General features: G+C 36.6%; 1 protein-coding gene across 4 annotated transcripts; it reads right to left on the reverse strand.

The window, feature by feature from the left end:
* Positions 1-1980: 1980 nt before the first annotated feature.
* On the reverse strand, positions 1981-14236 carry FAM229B (family with sequence similarity 229 member B). 4 transcript variants are annotated; one of them, XM_046005689.1, is made up of 4 exons: positions 14085-14236; positions 5382-5538; positions 3618-3756; positions 1981-2205 (listed from the first exon to the last, which is right to left on the reverse strand). In XM_046005689.1, exons 3-4 carry the CDS (start codon positions 3740-3742, stop codon positions 2088-2090), a joined length of 243 nt encoding a protein of 80 aa, XP_045861645.1. In that variant the 5' UTR covers positions 3743-3756; positions 5382-5538; positions 14085-14236; the 3' UTR covers positions 1981-2087. The 4 variants fall into 4 exon arrangements, with proteins under 4 accessions (XP_045861645.1, XP_045861646.1, XP_045861647.1 ...); XM_046005690.1 differs by having other exon boundaries at positions 14075-14226; XM_046005691.1 differs by lacking the exon at positions 5382-5538 and having other exon boundaries at positions 14085-14235.
* Positions 14237-14297: the final 61 nt, after the last annotated feature.

Consider the following 14297-nt stretch of genomic DNA (forward strand, 5'->3'; position numbering starts at 1 on the left):
TTCATACTGGTAAAAAACTAACTGCTTTGTCCTTTTAGTTATGTCTTTATGATCTACAGTAATGTCTCTACTTTCATTCCTGATATCAGTAGTTTGTGTCTTTTTATCTTGTTTAGAGGAAATTCTGTTTAGAGGCTTATCGATTTTATTGATCTTTTCAAAGTACCAGCTTTCGGTTTCATTAATTTTTCTCTATTATTTATTTTTATTTTATTGATCTCTGGTCTTTATTCTTTCTTTCTTACTGCTGGTTTTGGGTTTCGTTTGCCCATCTTTTCTGCTTTCTTAGGGTGAAAGTTTAGATCATTCGCTTGAGATGTTTCTTCTTTTCTAATGCAAAAATTTAAAGTTTTCTAAGCACTATTCATCTGTACACCATCCTTTTTAATGTGTTTCCACTTTCATTCAGCTCAAAATACTCTTCAAATTTCTCCTGTCATTTCCTCTTTATTCATGGGTTATTTGAAAACGTGTCATTTAGTATCCCAATATTTGGAGATTCTCTGGATCCTTTTCTTAATTCTCCTGTGGAATATACTTGCATACTCTGTATATTTTGCTATTTTTCAGTTTATTGAGACTTGCTGGCTGCAATGTGATCTATTCTTGACGGAGTTTTCCATGTGTACTTGAAAAGATGTACCATTTCTGCCATACTATCATTCTACTACCAGTTGCTGAAAGATGTTGAAATCTCCAACTATAAAATGTGGAGCTGTTTCTTTTCAATGTCATCAGTTTTGATTCATATACTTTGAAGCTCTGCATAAATACTTAAAATTGTTACAACAATGTTAACATTATGAAATGGCCTCTTTATCCCTGGTAGTAGTCTTTGTTCTAAAATTGTCTTGTCTATTATTAATATAGGCTATTCCAACTTTCTTTTGATTAATGTTTACATGGTATATCTATTTTTACCTTTCATAATTTTAATTTATGTGTCTTAGTATTTTTCTTTAAATGTTTCTTTTTTTTTTTCTATTTTATTTATCTGACAGACAGAGATCACAAGTAGGTAGAGAGGCAGGCAGAGAGAGGGGAGGAAGCAGGCTCCCTGTGGAGCAAAGTGCCTGATGTGGGGCTTGATCCCAGGACCCTGGGATCATGACCCAAGCCAAAGGCAAAGGCTTTAACCCACTGAGCCACCCAGGCACCCCTGTGTTTAGTGTTTAAAGTAAGTCCAAGTAGATAGCATCTTCTTTTCTAGCCAATCTGAGAATCTCTCTGCCTATTCATTGAAATATTTAGATCTTTTGTAATTAATGTAAATATCAATATAATTTAGCTTAAATTCATTATCTTTGTTCGCTTTTCCCCTTTTCCTGCTTCTTTAGGATTGAGTGATATTTATTCCATTTTATCTCCACTATTTGGTATTAGCTCTCGGTTATCATTTGTTTTTAGAGATAACTCTAAAGTTTACAATTTATTGGGATTTAGTTCAGTTAAGCGTCTGTCTTTGGCTCGGGTCATGATCCCAGAGTCCTGGAATCAAGCCCCACATTAGGCTCCTTGCTCTTTGAGAAGCCTGATTCTCCTTCTCCCTCTCCCTCTGCCTGTTGCTCTCCCTGCTTGTGCTCTCTCACATGTGTGTTCCCTCTCTCTCTCTCTCTGCCAAATAAATAAATAAAATCTTCAAAAAAAAAAAAAAAAAAAACTATCAAGCCAGAAATTGGCTTAGGGTATCCAAACGAAAGGATTCAGCTAAGTGGCAACCCAAATATAAACAAAGGAAACCAGCCTAAAACACATTAAGTATTTAGAACAGGCCCTTCATGATGGATAATCAAGGTGGATTAACCTTCATCTTGAATTACTGATATTAATGATCCACTGTGAGCAAAATGATGTCTAAAGTACTTTCTAATTGTGAAATATTATTCTGTCTTATCTATCAAACGTAACTGATGGCTTATCGCTACGTATTTTACAGACGACCTCGTGCGTTTTCCCACTGAAAGAAAATATTTCCACCACTGTCATCATCCAAAGGTGCCACCACTTTTATTTGTTTATCAGATCATAAGATGTTACTGGCCCATTACCCTTGACCTAGTCAAACCTCTACAAAAGGCTTAATGATGCTATTTAGGATGCATTTCCTTGCTGCTTTGTGCAGGTGGCTTTCGCATTGTTGCATAGACAGTGATAGGAACATCAGTTATTGTCAGGCAATGACTTCCAGGGCATCTTCGGAGTTGCCTGAATAAAAGAGCAAATGACATGTGGTTAGATACTAAAAAGGAAATTTTTTCAGAGCAGCAAAGCTTGCTTATCAACTGTTTTAAATCATTTTGAAAGCTTTGAATGTCACAATATAATTATAACACAGTGGCACTGATGAGCCAGACATTTTAGACTTATGTTGCAAAGAAGTTCTGGTTGTTGCCATACATTTAGATGCAGAAAATTCATAAATATAAAATAACCCTCTGGGGCGCCTGGGTGGCTCAGTGGTTTAAGCCGCTGCCTTCGGCTCGGGTCATGATCTCAGGGTCCTGGGATCGAGTCCGACGTCAGGCTCTCTGCTCGGCAGGGAGCCTGCTTCTCTCTCACTCTCTCTGCCTGCCTCTCTGCCTACTTGTGATCTCTCTCTGTCAAATAAATAAATAAAATCTAAAAAAAAAAAAAATAACCCTCTGGATGATCATTTTGAAAGGTAAGCAGTGATTGCTAAATGGCAAAAAGAGGAGCGGGGGGAGTGCATAGTTGTAAACATGGTGATGATTCTATGGCACTTTATGCATACATGCACCTTAAAATCACTTCGAGTGACCTAAAAACCAGAATATTTGTGGAAAAATATAAAACTGAACATACTATTCCATATACTATTCAAATGCTGATTGACTCTCAGGTTTAAAAGAATCTTTAAAAGACTTCTTGTCCAAAAGTACATCGAGTGCTTGAATTTCTGTTCCAACATTCCCACCAGATAATCACCTAACCTAAGACGTTTCTAAAGACAAGTGTTTAGTACTTCCCAAAATAGTATTGCATCCTTGAGTAACTCTGATTTTTAAAGTACCTGACTTATTAAGCTCAAATCTGTGTTCTAAAAATTTCCAAGCCGTGAGAACGGAGTCTAACAATGTAGTATTTGGTGGTTTGCTCTGGTAAGCAGCAGAAAAGTGGAACAAATCCTCTTTGTTACAGTTTTCTCCAGTTTGCAGAAAATGATTTTGCTTTATAAAACATTCATATTCTGTATTACTGTCTTTCTGCTGAAAGTCAAATCAAAGCCAAAGTGACATGAAATCTGAGGTTGGGGTCTTCTTAACATTTGTAGCCTTATGCCTGGCATATAGTAGCCCTAAAGATTTGCTTGTTCAAATGAATGTTATCTGTCTTGTAACTATCAAAAACAACAGTAACAACAATCTAGCTAAAAATGTACCCCATCCCCCAAAAAGAACTGGTCTATCACTGAGATTTACAGAGGTACCAAAAACAGACTGTGCTTAGAAAACCTGGAAACTGTTAATACCGATTTCATAACAGCAGTGTTTGTTAATATTAATTTAATGACCTTGCCAATATTGAACATCAACTCAAGCTTAAACTGATAATAGCCATTACACATTTCCTCAGTCATCAGGACAAGCAGACCTTACCTGGTCGGTGACATCTCTTTCCCATTACAGGCAGCACTGGAGCTCAGCCCAGATTCCAGCCCAATTGAAGAATCTCCACCTTCTACCGGAAACCTCCTTGGCTGGGTCCCAAACCGAAAAGGCATAATTCACTGAAAACCTAGATTAGAAAGTTAAAATAATGGCATGGGGCTGAGTTGTCTTCAGAAAGTTCTTTGGAGTCTTTAATGTTATTACTTTGTCACAGGTATATAAAAACATTCTGAAACTGACATTTTAAACTATCTCTAAAAGTATATGAATGTTATATTACATAACTCCCGCTCACAAACAATTTGAATGCTAGTGACAAATATAAAACAGCCATTAGATGGTAGAAGTAAAATGTGTCCTGTGGTTAACATTACTGAAGTCTCTTTCTGCTGTACTGGGAAAAAAACTAGCTTTCTTGAAGTGGGTGTTCCAATCAACAAGCCTGAGCCCCTACTTCCAATCCCCAACTCTCTGCCAAGCCCCTCTCTTCCTTACAAGTAGAGCCGAGTCCCAGATCCTCCACAATAGCTTCCCTTAACCCTGTTCTTGATGATCATTCATCACCTCCCACCTCTCTACAATTACAGCATATTAGTTAAGAAAGTGGGAGAGTTCGACTGCAGTCCTAAGCAAGGTACTTAACCAAGTATGTTTCCCAAGGATAAATCGGGAATAATAGTATCTCCTTCCAGGATAATAGTGAGGATTAAAAAAGGTAATACCTGTAAAATGCAGTGCCTAACACATAGTGCTCAATAAATGTTAACTATCAATACCCAGCAGATGCTGCTGGGCATTATTAAATATATGTACACACACACAATGTAACATATATATGAGATATAAGTATAATACACATACACACACAACTATATAAAATAAGCTCTTTACTGCCTACCATAGCATCTACTTAGAACTCTTCCCTCACCCCACTGCTCCCCACTCCTTACTTGCTAGGACCAACTCATTCATTAAGTCTGAATTTACATTTCACTTGGTCAGAGAAGCCTTCCATAACCACTCCGCTATAGATGTTTTTCTAGCACTCTCTGTTTTGGCTTTGGAACAGTTACCACTCTAATTCAGGACTTCTCTACTGTGACATGATGCACAGTTGGGGCCACATAGTTCTTTGTTGGGGAAAGAAGTTGGCCTGTGCTCTGTAGGATGTTTTATACCACGAAGGCCTCCATCCACTACACACCAATAGCACCCCTCCCCCAAAGTTGTGACAAACAGTTGTGACATTCCCAAATGTTCCCTCGTGGAGAGGGGAAAAATCATCCCCTGTTGAGAAGTAGTGCCCTAATTTTTTGTAAATGTGTTTGCTTAATCATCGCACCCCCTCCTCATTTCATGCCTATCTTTGTCACCACTGACTGAATCCTTAATATCTAGAACAGTGGCTGACACACAGTAATTAATAACTATTTTATATAAATGTATATGTGTTCAACAAAAGACAGGAAAAATGAAATGTCTTATAACTGTTTTTTATGCCTAGAACAGTATTCTATGCCTAATAAGTAAGTGTTTGTTGTGGTAATAATAAAACTAAATTATTAAAGTTTAGGAATTTGAATATAGTATATATTGGTTTTTATAGACTATGTGCTTCCTTTATCAAGGAAAAAAGTGAAAGGCTCATTGATAAGTTAGTAAAACTACAGTAAAATCTATGGTTTAGTGTAACTATCTTGTTTATGTAGGTATTAAGTTTTAGCTAATTCAATCAAGGATACATAGACTTACCAAAATAGGCTGAGTCTAATTCCCGTAGAGGTGAACAAATCAACTGCTTCTACTGACTTTCCATAGAAGGCTGGAATTGCCAAAGGAATGATGATCAAATATTCCAGTGACACCCAGAAATTATTACATCAGAAGATTCTTTCACATAGTTTCCTACCTGATAAAGAATGAAATGTCACAATTCATAGCTCCAGCACCAAGCTGAAACTCAACAAAAAATTTGTCTCTCAAGTTTGACAGTCTTATTCTTGTCACTGCCTTATTCTCCAACAATATGATATATTTTAATCCATGAATGAATTTATATTCTAAACCTACAGTCTGTACAAAATCACGAGATTCTTCTCACTTTATATCCCAATTTCCTCACTATCTTTATCTTCCAGTTTTTCCCTTAACTATTAATACAAACTAGTCTAATGTAACTATGTTCTCATCCCATACCAAAGGCCTCAAACTGTACCTTACAAATTTCTCTATGGCTCTTCCTATATGGGATTCTTTACATCATCTCCCTAATGTCTGGACTAACTCTTCTTTTCTATTTCCTCAAGAACCTTGAAATTCCCCAATGACAGAAATAAGGACAATTGAAAAATACGAATACACCTTGTACTGTCCTCTGTTCTGTCCCCTGGACCCTGAGGCTCTCCTCTGTTTGTACCATCTTTGCCAAAGGAATGATGATCAAATGTCACAGTGACACCCAAAAATTATGACATCAGAATTCTTTCCCATAGGTTCCTATCTGCTAAAGAATAAAATGTCTCAATTCATAGCCCCAGCAACAAGATGAAACTTACCTTCTGGACTGCCCTCCCTCTCCCAACTTCTGTAGCAATAGCGTACCTCACTGAATATAATACTGAAGTATAACCTTTAAGCCAGAACATTTCTCTTCAGCTAATCTTTTTCTTTTTTCCATTTTCATAGTTGATGACAAACTTTTAAATGATATTAAGCATTTTTTTCATTTAATGAAAATCTTTTTTACTACCCACATTTTCTAAGTTCCCACTGTTCTGATTCATATGATTTACATTATGGAAAGTTGGCATTCTACATATATAAGTTGATGTTAGACAAAATCTTACCTCTACCTTCTTTTTCTTACTAGGGTGCCATGTGTGAATAGTTGATCACAATTTTAGCTTGAAGAAACCACTTAACTGACTGTGTCATAGTTAGACAAACTGAAATAATTGCTAGCCATTGTTAGCTAATGTACCAGTAGGACCTAAACATTTGATCCTTAGGGTGGCAAAAAAAAAATTTTTTTAAGATTTTATTTATTTATTTATTTATTTGACAGCAAGAGAGAGAGATCACAAGTAGGCAGAGAGGCAGGCAGAGAGAGAGAGAGAGAGAGAGAGGGAAGCAGGCTCCCTGCCGAGCAGAGAGCCTGATGTGGGACTCAATCCCAGGACCCCTGAGATCATGACCTGAGCTGAAGGCAGCAGCTTAACCCACTGAGCCACCCAGGCGCCCAGGGTGGCAAAAATTTTTAATAGTTTACATTTTCTAGTGGAGGTGGCTGTGGGAAAATGGTAGGTTTTGACAGGAAAATTCGGTTTGAATTTTAACACAATGTAAAGTCTGAGACTTTGAGCAAATCACTAAAAGTTTGCCTGAAAAAATGGTGTGAATTTCTGCATCATTGAGTTGTTTTGAGGAGTGAAAAAATATAACATGTAATAAAGCCAATGTTTGAGATACAAAAATTTCACCAGCACATATTCTTTTATCTTCGTGCACAATTCCTGAAATCAGAGTGTTGAAGCATTGATTTCACTTTCTAGTCATTGATGTATTTTTAAACTACAAAGTGAAGTATCTGTATGTGAAATATTCATAAATTCCTCTCTAATTTACTATGATTTTTAACTATTTATTTGGCACAAGTTGTACCAAGTTTCTTTTTTTTTTGTATGGGTGACACAATGAAATAAGCCATACAGTAGCCTTAATGATGAAACTTTCTAGCACTACAGTAATAATATATCACCAAAAAGAACCTGACTCTCCAGCAGATCTTCACAGAGAAAAGGATGACTATGTGAAGTATAGCTATTTGGGCGGGAGCAGTGTTGAAGATGTTGAAATCTCTAAATACTCTCTTAATCCTCATAAGCCTGACAGTAATAATAATCTTCCAACCCTCAGAATATTGATTCATGAAATGCAGGAAAGGAGTAATGCTTGAATTTGTCATATCCTAAGACAACAGATCTACCACGAGGAATTCATGTGTATAGCAAATATTTACTGAGAATCCACCATGAGCCAGGCATATGTTAAGTGCTGAAGATAAAATATTGAGCAAAACACAGTGTCTATCCTAGTAGAGTTTACAGGTTAGGGTAATGTATGCCCTAGATGAGGATATCAAACCTAAGTCTAAAGAATGAGTAGACACTAACTAGGTGAAAATGGGTGGGAATTAGAAACACTGAGACAGCTGAGCATGGGACAAACAGAGGAAGCAGCATGTGCAAAGATCATGCGCCAGTAGAGAAGACAACAGAAAATATGAAAGGCCAGCATAACCATAGTAGAGAAAATAAAAAAGAAATAAGGTCAGAGAAATGAGTAGAGGCTAAAACAAGCAGGAACAGGAATCCAAGTCAAAGACTTCATGAGCAAGGGAGCTCACAAAAGGATTTTAATCTTTCAGGAAATGTATTACGTGTTCGTTGATTTTTTTTCTCTGTTCATTTTGTTTTCTACTTGATTTCTTCTCCAATCTTTAGTATTTCCTTTTTTTCTCTTTTCTTTGGGCTTAATCTGTTTCTCTTTTTCTAGTCTCTTAAAACAGAAGCCTAGAATCTTTGATTTGAGACGTACTTTCTTGATACAAGCATTTAATTCTATAAATTTCCATCAAAGCACTACTTGAGATTCATTCCACAAATTTTGAATGTTGTATTTTCACTACCTTTTACTAATTTTTTAGAATCCATTGTTGGCAGAGAACATTCTTTGTATGATTATAATTATTTTACATTTATTGAGACTTGCTTATGGTCAGAATATGGACTATCCTAGTAAGGGTTCCACCCACCTTTGAAAAGAAAAATATGTGTTCTGCTGTCATTGAGTGAAGTGTTTGTTCTACCATTGTAATTACTTGTTTGACAGAGTTGTTCAAGTCTTCTGCATTCTTACTGATTTCCTGTATTCTTTTTCAATTACTGAATGTTCAATTACTGGATGTTGAAATCTCCAAATATAATTATGAATGCATTGGTCTCTCTTTCTATACTGCCGTTTTTGCTTCATATTATTTTGAAGCTCTGATAATAGTTAGTAGTTAGTACTACTGATAAGTAGTACTGATAAGTAGTTAGTAGTGCTATGTCCTCCTGATGAACTGACAACTTTATTGTTAAAAACTATCCTTCTTTATCTATAGTAATATTAGGTGCCCTGAAATCTACTTTGTCTGAAATTTATATAGACACTTTATATTCATTAATGTTAGTATAATTTATCTTTGCCTATTTTTTTACTTTTAACCTATTTGGTCTTTATATTCAATGTGGTTTTCTTATAGACCGTATGTAGTTGAGTCTTGCTTTTTCTTATCTACTCTGATGAAATTAGCATGTTTACCTATACTTAATGTGATAGATAAAACTGAATTTGTATGCCCTCTTGCTATTTGTATTCTATTTGTGCTGTTCTTTTCCCCTTTTTTCTTATTCTGTTCTTTTGAAACAGCTGAGTATATTTTATGAATCTATTCTATCTTCATTACTGGCTTATTATTTTACAACTTTTTGTTTTCTTTTTGGTTACTTTAGGGTTTATACTACACATGCTTAACTTTTCTGTTTGCCTTAAATAACATTATGCCACCTCACATACACTAAACGAACCTTACACTCAAAGAAACTCATACTAATAGAACCATTTCCTGTCCCATCTTGTATTATCATAAATTTTACTTCTACATGGATTGCAAACCCCACAACACATAAGCTTCTCTTTAAGCAACTGTTTTTAAAGAAAATTTTTTAAATGACTGGTCTTTTATTTACCCACATATTTATCCTTTTCAGTGTTCTTGAACCCCTCTAGTAGGTCCAGATTTCCCTCCAACAGCATTTCCCTTTTATCTGAATGAAGATTTTCATTTAACAGTTCTAGTCTACTAGCAATTAATTTATTCCATTTTTGTATGTTTTTACTTCATCTCCACTTCTTTCATCTCCATTTTTGAACAATATTTTTGCTGAGTATATAATCCTGTCAACAGTTTTGTTTTGTGGGCCTTTTTTTAAGTACTTGAAGATTTTGCTCCAGTTTTCTGACTTGCATTGTTTCTAAGTCTTCTTTTATTCTTAACTATGTTCCTTTACATGTAGTATGTCTTTTTTTTTCCTCTGAGTGCTTTTAAGACTCTTTTTTGGTCACTGGTATTAATTTGATTAGAAGGTGCTTGGGTGTGGTTTTATTCCTGTTTCCTGAGTCTAAAGTTTCATTGAGCTTCTTAGGTCTGCGGGGTCGTAGTTTTTATCACATGTGAAAACTTTTCAGACATCATCTCTTCAAGTATGTTTTTGTTTCCTCCTTCTGGAACTGCAATTATGATATATAAAGCTGTCTGAAGTTGTCCCATAGCTCACTGATCCTTTTTTGTTCTCATTTGGTTCTATTTTGGGTAGTTCCTACTATTAAATTTTTAAGTTCACTACTCTCTTCATTTGCAATGTCTAATCTGTTCTTAATTCCATCCAGTGTACTTTTCATCTTAGACATTGAATTCTTTTTTATCTCTAGATGTCTGACTTGGGTCTTTATATTTGTCTCTTCTTAATCTTTCCATGCTATGCTTCCTTCTGCCTTCTTGAACATATGAAGTATAATTATGTTATTATAATGTCCTCTTCTACTAATTCTTTCATTTGTGCCATCTCTTGGTTTGCTTTTACTGATTTCTTTTCAACCTCATTTGGAGTGTTTCTACATCTTCGCTTATCCTGCAATTTTTCATCTGATGGCAGACATTGTAAATTTTATGTTGTTTATGCTGGATTTTATTTTAGTCCTCTAAGCACTTTCAAGTTTTGATCTGGGACACAGTTACTTGGAAATAGCCTGGCCCTTTGGAGGCTTGATTTTATGCTTCCCTAATCTAGACCAGAACAGCCATTCATCTATGGCTAATTTTTCTCCACTACTGAGGCAATGTCCTTACTGTACTCAACACCCCCAGATATTACAGGGCTCTTCCACTAAAAATACTGGGAATGTAAACTAGTCCCAGCCTTGTGTGAACTCCCAAAATTCTTCTGCCTGCTTCTTCCCAGTGGTTCATTCCTCAGTCTTGGGTAATTTCCCCACATGCATATACCGACTGGTACTCAGTTTAAGGCTCAGAGAAATTCCCTGAAGATCTCCAGAGCTTTCTCTATACACTCACTCTCTAGCACTCTGCTTTGAAAATTCTAGCTGCCTTGGTCCCACAGAATTTTCAGTTCTGTCTCCCCAACTCAGAATGGCTGTTGTGTTGTGTTTGAGCTCTATTCATCAGAAAGAAGTTAATAGGTCTAGTCCATACTCAAGGAGAGGGAATACTGTATTCTGATATCATGTCTGAGAGTGCTTGTAATGTTATAAATGTTGTTCATCAAATATTTCTGGCTTTCTGCCTTCTGGAAATTGCAATTCCTGCCCCCCTATGATTACTCAGAGCTCATGTGACTAGTTTTGGCCAGTGCGTTAACAACAGCCATTAACTGCAGCGCAAGATCCTCTTGAGTTGCCTTTCCCTTTGCCACAAAGACAAGAATTTACCAAATAGTGGTAGTTTAGAAATCTGGGTGCCAGAGTGAGGTAAACATAAAGCACAACCACAGCGACCACCCGAAAGACATGGATCTTGTGCAAAAATATAAACCTTTATTGTTTTATACCACTGACATTTAGAGGTTAGTTACCACAACTTGGCAAAATTTATCATGGCTTATAAAGATTTAGGTCCAGATTTAATAACTGCCATAACAAAAATCTAAAATATAAGTCACTAGCATAGTGGTCAGGCAGCAGGTAACAAGGAAACTGTTACTGGAAGCTGAAAGGACAGTTATTTGTTATTAGTGGCAAATGTATTGGAAAAAACCTTTGCAAAACTCTTGTGATAACCTAGAAGATTCATTACTTACTAATGAACTTGAATTCAAGGGGAAGGAGTTAGAAACAATGCTGGCAAAACACTGGTTGCTATGGTTGTGTTTGTCAGATTATATGAAAGAGAGATGGGCTCTGAAATGCAGTGTGCCAACAGGAATTAAAAATGGATAGAGCCCCCACAAATTCTAATTATATTCAAGTGACAACCTGGAAAGTCAAAGGAGTATAATTTTCCTGGAACACATTTTATTCCCCCTCAGAACTTTGTAATATACTTTCAATGTCCTCCAGTACTGAATGTGCTAAAGATGAGTCTAAGAAAGCCTCATTGCTTTTTCTCCAACATTCCCCCCAACCCCCACTGCTGCTGTTTCTTGCCTGGGTACACACAGAATTCTTTAATTCTGAAAATTGAGTAACTTAACCAGGATATATCTTAGTGTTGACTGTTCTATAGAAATTTTTCTATGGAACATGATATATCCTTTTTTAATTGAAGTATAATTAACATACAGTGTTATATTAGCTTCAGATGTATAATACATTCAACATTTCTATACATTACTCAGTATTCATCATGATAAGCATACTCTTAATACTCTTCCTATAATTCTTAATCCTGTATACTTTTAATCTATAGTTTTTCTTTATCAGTAAGGACATTTCTACTTCCATTTGCTGTGTTCTCTATTTTAGGGGCACTTATTAATCTCATGTCAAACCATCTTTGTTTCTTTCACGTATATTCTAAGAGTTTTAATACCTTTGTCCTTTGCCTCAATATTCTCTGTGATTATCTCAAGCCTCTCATCAACATCAGTTGATTTTCAGCTCTCTAAGCTACCTCTTTGTGCTTCTAAATCTGTATTTCTAAAACCAGTTCTCCTACTTACAGCTATAGTTTGAAAGGTAAGTCATATTTTTTTCACTGTCTGTATCAGCGGAGGTATATTACAACCCCACTAGAGCTGTGTATAACCCTCCCGGATGGCCTGGGTTCCTCCTGCTCTTCTGAGTTTGCTGAATATCTTAAATGGGGTATCGATCCATCTAATGAGGAGTGTATTCAATTCCAGGCGATGCTCAAATATATGACTTCAATGTGAGTTCTTGTAAAATATAAACTCTAAAAAGTTTTTCTGCTTCTACTGAGGTCCTGCAATGGCCGGTATATAAAGCTCTGCCTTGATTCTGAAGCAAAATTAACTCTCATTCTGATGCTCCCCAGACTGAAGTTATTAATGAGACTTTTTAGGACTTTCTTAATTTAACTTTTTCCCATGTATGACGGCATGGACTAACGACTTGGATCTCACCACTGTATGAAACAGAGAGCTTGCAGAAGCCAGACCACCAGATGAGCTGACACCATAACTCACTGGCACAGACCTACTAACATCACTGCTTGCAAACTGGACCAAACTTTGCAAATTTGGGAGGCCCCAGGCTTTGGGACTTCAACATCAAGACATGAAGTGAGGTGTTGGTGGTTCCAAACTATACCTCCACCACTGACTCCATGCTCACTAATAAACAGTTAAGAGTAAAATCTAGCAATTGCAAAACCTTCTGGATTAAAAGTTACCTATTAATCACAAGGGATATAAATACTAAAATTAAAAACATCCAAATGGAAATGTGGGAAAACCTACGCACTATAAATCCCCCATTGCAACTTCAAGCTTACCAACTATCAGAGAATGTAGAAATTATTTGTCTTGGTGAAGGAATAAGGTGTTCTAGGCAATCAAATATTATGGTTACTATCACCACATACTAATTGCACATATACTTTTTTTTTTTTTTAATGGAGATGGCTTCCTACAAAATCCGAAGATTTTGGAGTTCCTCACAATTTTGTGGAAATTATTAATTTCAGTAAAGATGTTCTGGAGTTCTTAATTGAAGTCTGGTCTAAATTGATCAATAACAGTTTAGAGTGTTTTTCAACGTTTGACAATTTTTGGTACTTGGTAATTTTCAGGAATGTGTTAGTCTTAGTCTTCTTCCTTCCATCTAATTGACATAATCAAATGCCTAGTTTTAATGTCATCTCTTTCACTAGACTTCTGTTTGCTGATCTACATCCTCACCCACTGAACCCTACAGAACTTACAATCAGCACCACACAATAGAGTAAGACAAAAATTGTTTTAGTATTTCCTGTGTATCTAAGATATAGGCTTCTTGGGGCTGGATGCATGTCTTGACTTCTTTTGAATACTCTGGAAGGCCTAGAAGTTCATGTCGGGAGTGTACAGCTTCAACGAACTGTGTCTCTGAAGCGCTTTTTTGTCGAAGTGTATAAACTGCCTAGTTTCGGTTGTAGCTTGACACGCCTATTTGGGATTTCTTTGTGCTCGTCGACATTGTTTTCTGTTAGAAGAAAGGGCTTGTTGGAAAGACATTCGAAAGCAGAGCGTCGCGAGGGACTCTGATTAAACGGAATTTGACCCAACTCCCAGGGTGTCGAGACTGAACAAAAACTAGGGCTCTAAATAGGCCATAAACACTTTTGAAGACACACATTTTAAAATCCCACTCCAAGGCCTAATTACCCGCAGTTACCCCAGCTTCCGGAGCTGCCGAAGCTCAAAGATGTTGGCAAGCAGCAGGATCTACGGTCCGGAGGCCCATTCGCTATGGCAACGGTGGGACGCAAGTACCCTTGCGCGGCCTTCTGAAGGAAAAACTTAGCTTGACTCTAGAAAAGAGCGTTGCGACGGCAGTGACTTGCGGCAGCTGCGTGACTTACGGCTGCCGGGCGCCTGTAGGCGTGCC

This window comes from Meles meles, chromosome 5, assembly GCF_922984935.1.
Source record: "Meles meles chromosome 5, mMelMel3.1 paternal haplotype, whole genome shotgun sequence".
Taxonomy (NCBI): Eukaryota; Metazoa; Chordata; class Mammalia; order Carnivora; family Mustelidae; genus Meles; species Meles meles.

What these genes read in the sequence shown, in the direction of transcription:
- FAM229B (XM_046005689.1), bottom strand. Translation starts at nt 3,742, where the DNA reads ATGCCTTTTCGGTTTGGGACCCAGCCAAGGAGGTTTCCGGTAGAAGGT. An exon ending in AAAGAGATGTCACCGACCAG is followed by an intron (nt 2,206 to 3,617) that starts GTAAGGTCTGCT and finishes TCTTTTATTCAG; the next exon opens with GCAACTCCGAAGATGCCCTG.